This window comes from Muntiacus reevesi, chromosome 20 (assembly GCF_963930625.1).
Source record: "Muntiacus reevesi chromosome 20, mMunRee1.1, whole genome shotgun sequence".
Classification (NCBI taxonomy): domain Eukaryota; kingdom Metazoa; phylum Chordata; class Mammalia; order Artiodactyla; family Cervidae; genus Muntiacus; species Muntiacus reevesi.
The window spans coordinates 5,505,896-5,518,520 of NC_089268.1; the positions used below are offsets into that span (position 1 = coordinate 5,505,896).

General features: G+C 39.5%; 1 protein-coding gene across 2 annotated transcripts in view; it reads right to left on the reverse strand.

Moving 5' to 3' along the window:
• BEND6 (BEN domain containing 6) overlaps positions 1-12,625 on the reverse strand; it is a 61,538-nt gene that overhangs the window by 22,828 nt on the left and 26,085 nt on the right. For both annotated transcript variants that reach the window (XM_065912768.1, XM_065912767.1), the window contains exon 4: positions 966-1,186. In XM_065912768.1, the coding sequence (XP_065768840.1) occupies positions 966-1,186 (221 nt within the window). The remainder of the gene's footprint in view (positions 1-965; positions 1,187-12,625) is intronic.

Consider the following 12,625-nt stretch of genomic DNA (forward strand, 5'->3'; position numbering starts at 1 on the left):
AAAGTCTACAAGCAATAAATGCTGGAGAGGGTGTGGAGAAAAGGGAACCCTCTTACACTGTTGGTGGGAATGCAAACTAGTACAGCCACTATGGAAAACAGTGTGGAGATTTCTTAAAAAACTGGAAATAGAACTGCCATATGACCCAGCAATACCACTTCTGGGCATACACACTGAGGAATCCAGATATGAAAGAGACACGTGCACCCCATTGTTCATCGCAGCACTGTTTATAATAGCCAGGACATGGAAGCAACCCAGATGCCCATCAGCAGATGAATGGATAAGGAAGCTGTGGTACATATACACCATGGAATATTATTCAGCCGTTAAAAAGAATTCATTTGAATCAGTTCTAATGAGATGGATGAAACTGGAGCCCATTATACAGAGTGAAGTAAGTCAGAAAGATAAAGAACATTACAGTATACTAACACATATATACGGAATTTAGATAGATGGTGGCGATAACCCTATATGCAAAACAGAAAAAGAGACACAGATGTACAGAACAGACTTTTGAACTCTGGGGGAGAAGGTGAGGGTGGGATGTTTTGAAAGAACAGCATGTATATTATCTATGGTGAAACCGACCACCAGCCCAGGTGGGATGCATGAGTCAGGTGCTCGGGCCTGGTGCACTGGGAGGACCCTGAGGAGTCGGGTGGGGAGGGAGGTGGGAGGGGGGATCGGGATGGGGAATACGTGTAACTATATGGCTGATTCCTGTCAATGTATGACAAAAACCACTGAAATGTTGTGAAGTGATTGGCCTCCAACTAATAAAATAATATTAAAAAAAAAAAAAAAAAAAAAACCAAAAACTTGTTTTATGCCATCAGAATATTATGATTGACCTAAAGTTCCATAAAGTGATCTGATAAGACGATGACTATGTTGTTCTGTGATTTTCATTTTGCCTGTAACTGCACCCCAGAGAAAGATGGGACAGTCGCCCTGCTGACCTGTTTCTCATCCGTCTGATGGTCTTCCTCAACTTTCAGGGAGATAGGTGAACTGGAATTAGAGTTAGAATTACTGCACGTAGAAGTAAAGGAATCCGGCGAGGAGTTATTCGCTGCTCTCCAGAGGGTGGATGCGGATGTGGACAGGGTTCCTCCACCCTTGAGCAGCGCCTCTGCCATCCCGACCAGCTCCTCAAACTGAGTGACGGCCTGTGGCAACACTAAAATGACAAGAACAAGTAGCACTTTACAGATGCCTGTCATAACAGCACAGACACGTATTTTTTATTATGTGTCTATGCATAGAAGTATATAGAACAAATTGTTAACACTTGCCACCTCTGGAAAATGAACATGGTAAGAACAGTGATTGGAACACATTTACTTTTTATTACTCAGTAATTTAATAACTGCTGAATAATAGTAGATCAGTGTTAAATCATTTGGTTGTTGTATCCAAATATATATGCATTACTTTGTAACTAAAAAAATGTTTTTAGAAGTTGATTCTTTTTCTAATTGCTAGTGGTATTATTTGAAAGTGCTTAATCTCTTGTTTGGAGACATAACTGATTGTATCACCTTCCATCAGGCCAGTTTTAACAAGATTAAATAAATCAGTTTCTCACTAAATCTTCTATAATCATAGTGTGTGATTTGCCAGGGAGTCAAATGACATCAAATTATTAAAAATTTATGGCCACAATTCAAATCTATGTGTTCACATATAACAGATGGATTTTGGTAGTCAACTTGAATGTTCTCTTTGTTCCTTTTTTTAAATGGAAACTTACACATTCACAGGTTTCATGTCTCCATGTAAAATGGTCTTCTCTGTTGTTATATCTAGTTTGTTTCCTAAGGACAAATAACATTTTGTTGGAGTTGGAAGACACTTTGAACTCTCTCTAATTCAACTCCTCACTCTGGTTGGGGGTAATGCTTGGTAGAGAGGCGAAAAGACTGAAACTTTTTTGTACTTTTCTAAGCATATTATTGACCTACATAATCTTTAGAATTATAGATGATTAAAGACCTGAATATCAGACATAGTGATGATATGTCCAAATCAATACATTTAATACTATGTTAATAGAAAAATAATAGAAAAAACCTGCTAAAGGAGAAAATCTTATTCTATATTTTTTCAATTAACATTTGCTAAGCACCTCTCATGTGATAGCCAGTTGCTCTATCAGCAATTATTTATTGAGCACTTAATAATATTAGACATTTAGCTAGCTTTTACTCTGCACCAGGCACTATTTTGGGAACTTCACTGTCGTTCATTCATTTACTCCTCATTGCAATTCTCCGAGAAAGGTGTTAATATAATATTATCACTACTCACAATTTATAGATGAGGACAATGAGGCAATGAGAGGTTAAATAACCCATCAGGGTCTACTTAGTGAAAAGAAGAGCCAATATTCAAATTAGGACTCTGGCAATCCCCTGCTGTAAACTACAGTGTTACACCGACTCTCAACATTTGCTCACCACTATTCAGTTCAGTTCAGTTCAGTTCAGTTGCTCAGTCGTGTCTAACTCTTTGAGACCCCATGAATCACAGCACGCCAGGCCTCCCTGTCCATCACCAACTCCCGGAGTTTACTCAAACTCATGTCCATTGAGTTGGTGATGCCATCCAGCCATCTCGTCCACTCTCGTCCCCTTCTCCTCCTGCCCCCAATCCCTCCTAGCATCAGGGTCTTTTCCAATGAGTCAACTCTTTGCATGAAGTGTGAGGAATGAAACCGGGAGCAAAATTTGATGTGATCCTAGCCTTTTGGAACTGGGACAGGTGGGGAGCTCTCTTTACCTAACAGTGCTGTGTGTAAGCATTTGGCCTGCTCAAAAAGAAATCTGACCGCCAGCCCTAAACCCCACCCACCACCCCTCAGTTCCTGGGAAGTAACCTCTACACCCTTGACTTTCTTCAACAAAAGCAGGAGTGTCATGGTGAGCCCCTCAGAACACATCTGATTTATGTTTATACTAAGCAGTTTCTCAGGCTGGGAGCAATCATACAGCCTAGTCTTAGGGCAGAAGCTGGCCATGGCCAGAAAGCAGAAACTAGAGCTTGAGTTCAACCCTGTGAGCCGTCAATCAATCAATTATGCACACATAATGAACCTTCAGTTAAAAACTTTGGAAGCCTAAGCTCAGAGAGCTTCCTGGGTAAACAATCCTCTGTCTGTATTGTGGTAACATATAAAGACTAGGAGGCCATGGATCCTGAGGACTGAAATTTTTCACTAGGAAACTGGTCAGACTCTGCCATATAGGTCTCTTCCAACTTTGGCTAGTTCTAATTTGCATTCTTTCCTTGTAATAAGTGTAACCATGAGTATCACAGGTTTTGGTGAATTTAATGTCTTTAGCAAATTTTTGAGCCTGAGAGTGTTTTTCAAAAACCCCTAAATTTGCAGTTGGTATCAGGTGTCTTAGCAGGCTTGGCCATCTAGAAGACAGTGCACTTAACTTTGTGGTTTGGGTAACTCAAGGTGCATGCAAAGAAATGAAAAATTGCAGTTGTTAAGACCATTGAGGAGAGGTAAGCAGCCTCTCCTCTAAGGGAAGGGGTACAGACGGTTTCTCTGGGGCAGTCAAGAGTTACCTGAAAGCTGCGGGCTGAGCAGGAATTAAACACCTGGAGGTCATCAGGAGCATAGGAAACACAAAAACACAAGTTCTGTATTTAAGGAACTGCAAGAAGGCCAAAGCTAGACTATAAGGAGAAAAAGAGAATTCTGCATAAAGTGGGTTTTAGAAAACATTCACTGTTTTTACTAATAATGAAAGTTGTACATGTTCATCAGAAGTATATCCTTCTTGCCAATCCTATCTCTGTGTCTTTGTCTGTACTCATGTATTTTCTTTTGTATAATTAGGACTGTGCTACCTCCACAGCATTGTATCATGGTTGTTTTTTTTTTTTTCCAATTAAGACCATACATTGAATATTTTACCTATGTTATTAAATCTTGGAAAATATGATCTTTTGAGGTATAACTTGTTTAGCATCAAAGGCAAGATCTTACATGAAGTCTGACCAGGATATAAGTAGGTATAGGGGGATGAGTTTGACAAAAGGATAAACTCAATTAGCACACACTAATATGTTCATAGAGTGTTTCTGTCTGCCCAGAAAGTTGCCTCATGTTCTTTCCAAATTAATTCCTGGACTCACCTCAAAAGCAACCACTAATGTGATTTCTTTACCTGTTCTAGAATTCCATATAAATGGATACAAGTGGTATGTTCTCATTTTTGGGGTCTGATTTTTGTTCTGCACAATGTTTTGAGATTCATTCATGTTGTATCAGTTATTCATTCTTTTTTTTAGGAGGATGAATAATATTTATTTTTTATTGAATTATAGTTTATTTATTTATTTATTGAAGTATAGTTGATTGACTTGAGAGTCCCTTGGACTGCAAGGAGATCAAGTTAGTCGATCTTAAAGGAAATCAACCCTGAATATTCAATGGAAGGACTGATGCTGAAGCTGAAGCTCCAGTACTTTGGCCACCTTATGTGAAGAGCCAACTCATTGGAAATGACCTTGATGCTGGGAAAGATTGAGGGCAAAAAGAGGAGAGGGCAACAGAGGATAAGATGGTTAGATAGCATCTCCAACTAAATGGGCATGAATTTGAGCAAACTCCAGGAGACAGTGAAGGACAGGGAAGCCTGGCATGCTGCAGTCTATGGGGTCACAAAGAATTGGACACGACTTAGCGACTGAGCAACGTCAACAAATAGTTGATTTATTATATTTCAGGTGTATAGCAAAGTGATTCAGTTATACACACACACATATATACATGCCCACATATATATTCATTCTTTCCCAGTTAAACATACACTTTAAGGATTTCCTAATATTTCAAGGTATTGATTCCTGTAATTTATTTAAATGCTCCTTTTTTTTCTTTTTGGAAATTTAAGTTGCTTCAATTTTTCTTGATTACAGACAAAATTCTTATGAACCATTTATCACAGACATCTATATATGCATCTCTGATCATATCGATAACTACAAATTCCTGAAAGCATAACAATAGGCTCAGAGGTATAAATGTTTCCAAGACTCAGTCAATATTGCTGAATGGCTCTCCAGAATCTTCCAACTTACATGCCCACTAGCAAGGTACGAAGTCAGCCATGTCACTGCACTATCAACAAGAGATGTTCATTATTAACAACAATCTTCACTATTTTGATAGCTAAAATTTTAGAATAGACCTATGGACATGGGGAGAGGGGAGGAGAGGGTGAGATGTATGGAAAGAGTAACATGGAAACTTACATCACCATATGTAGAATAGATGACCAACGGGAATTTGCTGCATGGCTCAGGAAACTCAAACAGGGGCTCTGGATCAACCTAGAGGGGTGGGATGGGGCCGAAGATGGGAGGAAGTTTCAAAAGGGAGGGGATATATGTGTACTTATGGCTGATTCATGTTGAGGTTTGACAGAAAATAACAAAATTCCGTAAAGCAATTATCTTTCAATAAAAAAATAATTAAAAAAATTTTAAACTCAAAATTTCAGTTTAAAAAACTTAAATTGCAATTATTTTTTTTACTGTGAAGTTAAATATTTATTTATTGATTGATTATTTGAACTTATCCTATGAGACAGCTATTAGACCAAGGAACGTTAGTACTTTTTCTACTTTATCATATGTTAGCTGGCTTTTGTAAACTGCTTATAGGAGTGCCTAGTGCACTATAAGCACAATGTATTAGCTTGGCTTTTATTATTAATTTCCTTCTGTCTTAAGCACTTTAATTTGCCATCAGTTACGATTATTTTTCTTAGAGTGTTTATTTTAGTTTTAGTATGTTTTATAAGCAGACACATATTTTAAGTTTTTATTTTAGTTAAAAGCAGCAGTCTTTTCCCTAGTATACTATTTATTTGCTTAGAAAGCCATTCAGATCAGTTAAATATTCACTCACATATTTCATACAATCTAAACATCTTTCCACAATAGGCTTTCTTTCTCTGTGTATATATATATTTTCTAACCTTTAATGGAAAAGTTTAAACACACATACACAAAATAGTAAATTCTCATGTAATTCATGCCCCAGTTCCAACTCATGACCAGTCTTAATACACCTGGACCTCCATCCACTTTCTCCTCACCTGCAAAATTACTTCAAGCAAATCACAGCCATCATTTCATTTTATCTGTAAATATTTTCGTGTATATCACCAAAGGTCAGAAATTAAAAAAAAAAATATATATATATATATATGTATATATATATAACCATAATACCATTGTTACAACCAGAAATACTTGGCAATAGTTTTTGAATATCATTAAAAAAGCAAACTAGAAATGTTCAGATTTCTCCTTGTTGTCTTTGTTGTTTTCAGTTTGTTTGAATCAGAATCCAAATAAAGTCCACATATTACAATTCGCTGGGCTTCCAAAGTGGTGCAGTGGTAAAGAATCTGCCTGGCAATGCAGGAGATGCAGGAGAGGCAGGTTCAATCTCTAGGTCAGAAAGATCCCCTGGAGTAGGAAATGGCAACCCACTGCAGTATGCTTGCCTGGAAAATTCCATGGGTAGAGGAGCCTGAAGGGCTGCATTCCTTGGTGTCGCACAGTTGAACACCTGAATGTTGCTGTCTCTTTTAGAAACTATGCTTTTCCTTTCCCTCTTCTAGTTTTTCCCTGTGGTTTATAGTTGTTTTTCATTATTGTTCGGTCGCTCAGTCGTGTCTGACTCTTTGCAACCACTTGGACTGCAGCACACCAGGCTATTAGTTGAAGACACTGAGTCCTTTGGCCTCTGGGATTTCCCACAGTCTGGATCTTGCTGATCGCCCCCTTAAGAGAATGTTTCACATATTCTTTCGTTCTTTGTACTTGGTATAAATTGGTAGTTAGACCTAAAGGGTTGGAAGTTAAAAACACTTCCAGCAGAGGGCATTGAATGCATGATAACCTTTTGTTGTAATATTAGCAGTCACTAATGATTACTGCCTAGATTCATTAAATCACAAGGGGTTATGAAATGGTGATATCCTAATTCTTTCTTCTTCATTTAGCTAAAGGGAAACTTTCTCTCATCAACTATTTGGTTACCCTGAGGTTAATTTCTATAATAATGGCAGGATAAACACTTGATTCTTCTGTCTGTATTTGCCAGTTTTCAAAACAATGAGTTGGTTCTTTCAGACGGTCATTAAGTTTTCTCTCTTTTGAATGAACTCATGCACGTAAACACACATGAAAACCAATTGCCACAGTCATTATTATTGATGCTCCAATGATAATTTTTGGCCAGTAGGAACCTCTTCCAGCTGACATGTTCACATGGTCTTTGCTGACCTCCTTCCTTCCCAATAGGACAACATTTTCATCTGTGTTTCCCTTCAAGGCTCCTGACAAGGCTCATGTCCATTTCCTGGGCAAGTTCTGGAATCAGCTATTTCTCCAGGGAACCCCAGCTCCTTTTAGTGGGAAACAGTATTTTGAGACCATAACCCAGGTGTTGAAAGAGCTCTTTGCTATTGGTTTCTTTTTTCTAGGTCTTTCCATGAATATTATTAGAAAATATGCATTATTAATTTTCAAAAATAAAATTCATCTTGTGTTGAAACTCAAATTCAGAACATGAAGTTTTAATTTAAACTGCACAGTTACGTTTTTAGTGTGCATATGGCGTGAAACAAGAGCCTAACTTAAACCTGTCCCTCCCCCAACACTGGAATGTCAGTTTGCCCAGCATCCTTTGTTGAATAATTCATCCTTATCCTAAATGACTTGCAGGACTCACTATGTAGTAAATTGCCAGACTCACTATGAAATGAACTCCTTGTTCAGAGCTTCTTCAGAACGTGAATCTGGTGACAGCAGCGCCTTGAACAAGTGTGTGGGGCTTTCCTAGGAGCAGAACCCTGTGTGACTTGCGCTGGTTGCCCTACAGCAAGAAGCAAAACACTCTTTGCACTTGCCTTGCTAGCCTATGCTCTGAATGCTTTGTATGTCACCCAGGGCAGTCCTTTCATCATTTCCATTCATCTCACACTCAGCTACACACCTAGCAGGTGGCAGAGCCAGGGTTTGAACCCAGGTGGTTTGATCCCTCTAAACCATGCCCTTGAGCTGTAGTGGCTCCGGGCCATTTCTTCTCCACATGGAAGGTATTATCTGGGAATGTGTGTTCTGTTCCATTGATCTGCTGGCTCTTGTCCTAGCAAGTTGCTTAGAATTATCAGAACCACATGGTTTCACGTTGACAGTATGCCCTCAGATTCTTTTTCAGAATATTCTTACTTGGTTTTGCCTATTAATTCTTTCAGGTTAGCTTTAGAATAATTATTGTCAAATTACCCCAAAGATAAAAACCCCAAACAAAGCAATTATTGACATTTTGACTGGGATTCCATTCAAACTAGGAGTTATTTGGGGATGAACTGGCATCTTCTCATCTATGAATCTGAAGTCTTTCAATTCAGGTTTGTGTATTTTTTTTGAATTTTATTTATTTATGGCCACACTGAGTCTTTGTTGCTGCAGGCGGGCTTTCTCTAGTCGTGGAGAGTGGGAGCTACTCTCCACTTGTGGTGTGTGGGCATCTCTTGCTGCGGAGCCTAGGTTCTAGAGTGCAGGCTTAATAACTGGTGCGCCAGCCTTACTGTCCCGAGCTATGTGGGATCTTCCTAGTCCAGGGATCGAACGTGTGTCCACTGCATTAGCAAGGAGGCTTCTTAACCACTGGGCCATCAGGGAAGTTCAGATTTGTGTATTTCTCTGTTGAGGTTTTAATTTCCCATCATAGATCCTACACATTTTGTGGTCAGTTGCTCAGTTGTGTCTGACTCTATGTGACCCTATGGACTGTAGCCATCCAGGCTCCTCTGTGCATGGGACTTTCCAGGCAAGGATACTGGAATGGGTTGCCATTTCATTTTCCAGAGGATCTTCATCTTCCCAAACCAGGGACTGAAACTGTGCCTCCTGTGTCTCCTGCATCTCCTGCATTGGCAGGCAGACTCTTCACCACTGAGCCATCTGGGAAGCCAACACATTTCTTGTTAGGGTAACTAGTAGATATTTTATAGCTATTTTTAATTAATATGTGTAGATTCTTTTTATTTTTTTAGGGATATAACTAGCAGTTTCTGATCTTTAAGAAAATTACTGACTTTTAAAAAAATGGTAGCTATTAGATTTGGGGTACCTATTATGTACTAGGCATTTATTTTTAAAATACAATAAGGTGTATAATGGAAAATAGCAGTCCTCTGCCCTACTGCTACCACTCTGGATTACCTACTACTCTTAGAGGGAGAATTTCTAATTCATTTACTTGTTTCTCTGGTCATTACCATCACAGTCTTTAATAACAAGAAGCATAACCAACTGTTCTTTTATTTTTTTCAGATTCATGTAATTATATACTGACTTTCGACTATGCCATCTCTCAGTTTCATATTTCTCTCAGTCATCTCTTTCCTGGAACCCCCTCCACCTCTCCGAACCAGGTGCTTCTGGCCCACTGTGGACCTGTTCCCCTGGAGTGTCCCCTCACCATTAGCCTGGAGCTGCTCTCTGTTCCTCTCCTGAGCTGGACTACCATTTTCAGATTGACTTTCTAGATTCACTCTCTCACTTGGGGGAACACGCCCTCCCTTAATTTTTGAAAAAGGAAGCACAGGAAGAACACTGGGCCTTTGTAAGTGTGAAAATATCATTATTCTGCCCTCACGCCTGGTTGATGGCTTCACTGGGTACAGAAGTCTATGTTTAAATCATTTCTCCTCAGAACATTAAAGGCATTACTCAATTGCTTTGGAACTTCCAGTGTTGCTGGTGAAAAGTCCAATGTCATCTGACCCCCACGCCTTAGCAGGTGACATGCCTGCTCCCTCTGAAAGCTTCTGGATCTTCCCTTCCTGGAGTTCTGAAATTTCACAATTATGCCTTAGATAAGCCTTTTTGCTTTGGCAGCATCTTTTAGTCTAGAAATTTATGTCTTTCAGTTCTAGAAGTTTACTGTATTTATTTTTAAGATAATTTCTCCCTCTTCTCTCTCCTCTCTATCAGGACCTCTTTTCTTTGGATGTCTGACCTCCTGGACTCATTCTCTGCTTTCCCTAATCTCTTTTATTTCCCTTTGCTTAGTCTCCTTGTTGCGATATCTAAAAGATTTCTTAACTTCACTTTCAGATATTTTATGGATGTCTTTGTTCCTTCCTTAAACCACCCTGTTTCATGGAGCCTCCCTCTGCTCCCTGCATTTTCTCTGTTTCCTGTTTTGGTCTCTGCATTACATGTTAGAGGAGTTCCTCCAATGATCACACCTCTCCCCTCAACTGTGCCCAGTGTCCCCGAGCTCATGGCTTTGGATCAGCCTCTCCTAAGAGCCCACACCCGTCCTGTGCTGTGGGAAGGGTGGAAGTTTCCGGCTGCATAGGAAAAATGTGAGACTGGGTCCTAAAGGGTTTTAATGTAGTTTTTCAATGACTCCTCCAGTTTTCACACTGTCAGGACTAACATAATCCCTTTCTCAAGTACAATTCCAAGCCTTCTGTAGTTCTGGGCTGTGCTGTGGCTTATTTCCTTTAAATTCCTCTTCCTCAGTCCCCTGCCCATACCTCCCCCACTCATCACAGGCCCTGAGCTTTCAGATTTCTCCAGATGGAGTCAGTTACCACTCATCCATCTGCTCTCAGCCTCTCAAATTTTATCGGCACCTTTTATCTGCTGTGGTCTCCTTTTGAGTTTTCTTGGTCCTTGTGGTTTTATGCATTTTAAGTTTCTTTTTCATATGATTTCAAGAAAAGAGGGAGATTCACACATTTAACTTAAGCTTTGTTAAAAATCAGAAACAAAGGGAGACCAGCCTTGAAAATTCCCTAAGCAGACAAAACCAGTTAATCACACAAAGAAGGCTTAATCTAACTTGTTTTGCAAGACAACTTGTCCTGGGTCATTTCTTGTTTTCACCTCTGAAAAATCATAAACAAAACCTGAACTGCTTCCCAAGGTTGATATGAGGCAACCACTGACCAATTCCCTGCCATTTAAAAAAATTCTAATATTATAACCAATATTATAACCAAGTGTAAACAGTCACTGCTTTCTCACTACACAAGCTACTTTATAAAAATATACCCCTGAGCCTCATTCTGATTTGAGTGCTCCTGATTTGGAAACTGTCTTTTTGATGTGAGCACAATAAACTTTTAATGATTACTACTTCAGTGATTCATTGGTTTTACTTTGCCTACGTCTGAAACTTTAACAGCTTTCTACTATATTTAAATGAACCTCGGCAAAACTTAATTATTGAGTTTTCCTTCTTTACTGAACTCTGTTAACAGAGTTGAGCTTTCAACTGAGGCATTATTTTTCCTGCCATTCTGAATATCTAGAATGGCATATATGTTCTGCCATATTTCTTAGCTAGTAGGCCTTATAGGCAGAAAAACTGATTCTTAGTTCAAAGAATACTGCTGAGCAAAAGATGACTAACCACCGTGCACTCATCTCTCAGATCCCTTTCTTACTTGGATTATACATGAAATTTCAACTTTTTGATATTGTCCTAGTTCCCAACTATAGATTCACAAGGAGACCTACTATGACCCACATTATTTTATTTTATGTTTATTTATTTTTTTGACCCACATTATTTTAAAACACACACACTCTCTCTCAAATCCCCATCCTCCTTGACCAGCTATTTTTTTCCATAGCTTTTCCCACTAGCTAACATATTATGTAATTTATTTAATCACTATTTTTCACGATCTTGACTGCTTGCCTCACTGGAATGTGAGTTTCACGAGAGCAGGGATCTTTTGCTATTTTTGTTCACTGGTTTTTCCTAGGTACTTACAGCAGTGCCTGATATGTAGAGGACTGAATGAAGTATTGGCTGAATGAAGAAATGCATGCATGAATACTGTAGTGGCAGTTGGCATTTCTTGACTCTTCCTGTTGCCTGAAGTCCAGCTGATAGCCAACTTTACTTTGGTTTCCAGGAGTACATTACAGTGTGTGCACATGTGAGGGGCAGACAATATTAAATATGGAATAGAGGATATAGAGTTGTAAATACCAAAGAGGAAGCAAAACAAGGGAGGGGGATAAAAAACATTGTGAGGGAAGAGAGGCTGATAGTTTAAATGAAGAGAGTAAGTCAGGGCAAAAATGAATTTAGAGTGAAGTCTTGAAGTATGTGGGGGTGCAAACCACATAGACATCTGGGGGAGGAACATCCCAGGCCAAGGAGAAAGTTGGTACAGAGACCCTGAAGTCAGCTCACGTCTGATGTATTCAGAGGGAAAACAAGCGGTCCAGGGTGGGTTGAATCATAAAGAAGGATGGGGAGAGAATAGAAAATAAGGCCAGAAAGGTAGGTGGTGGGGAGGTGCCTGGATCATGTAAGGACTCTAGATCATAAAACTGACCTTGGTTCTTCCCCCTGTGAGGTGGACGTGCACCAAAGAGATTTCAGAGAGGAATGGCGTGAGCAGGCCTGCAAGGAGCGGGGTTGTAACTGCTGCATATTGAGAGGGGACCGCACAGCAACATGAGCAAAAGTGCAAGACCAAGGAGAAAGCCACCGTGATAGCCTTTGTGAGAGATGCTGGTGGTCTGGACTAGTCTAAACCAG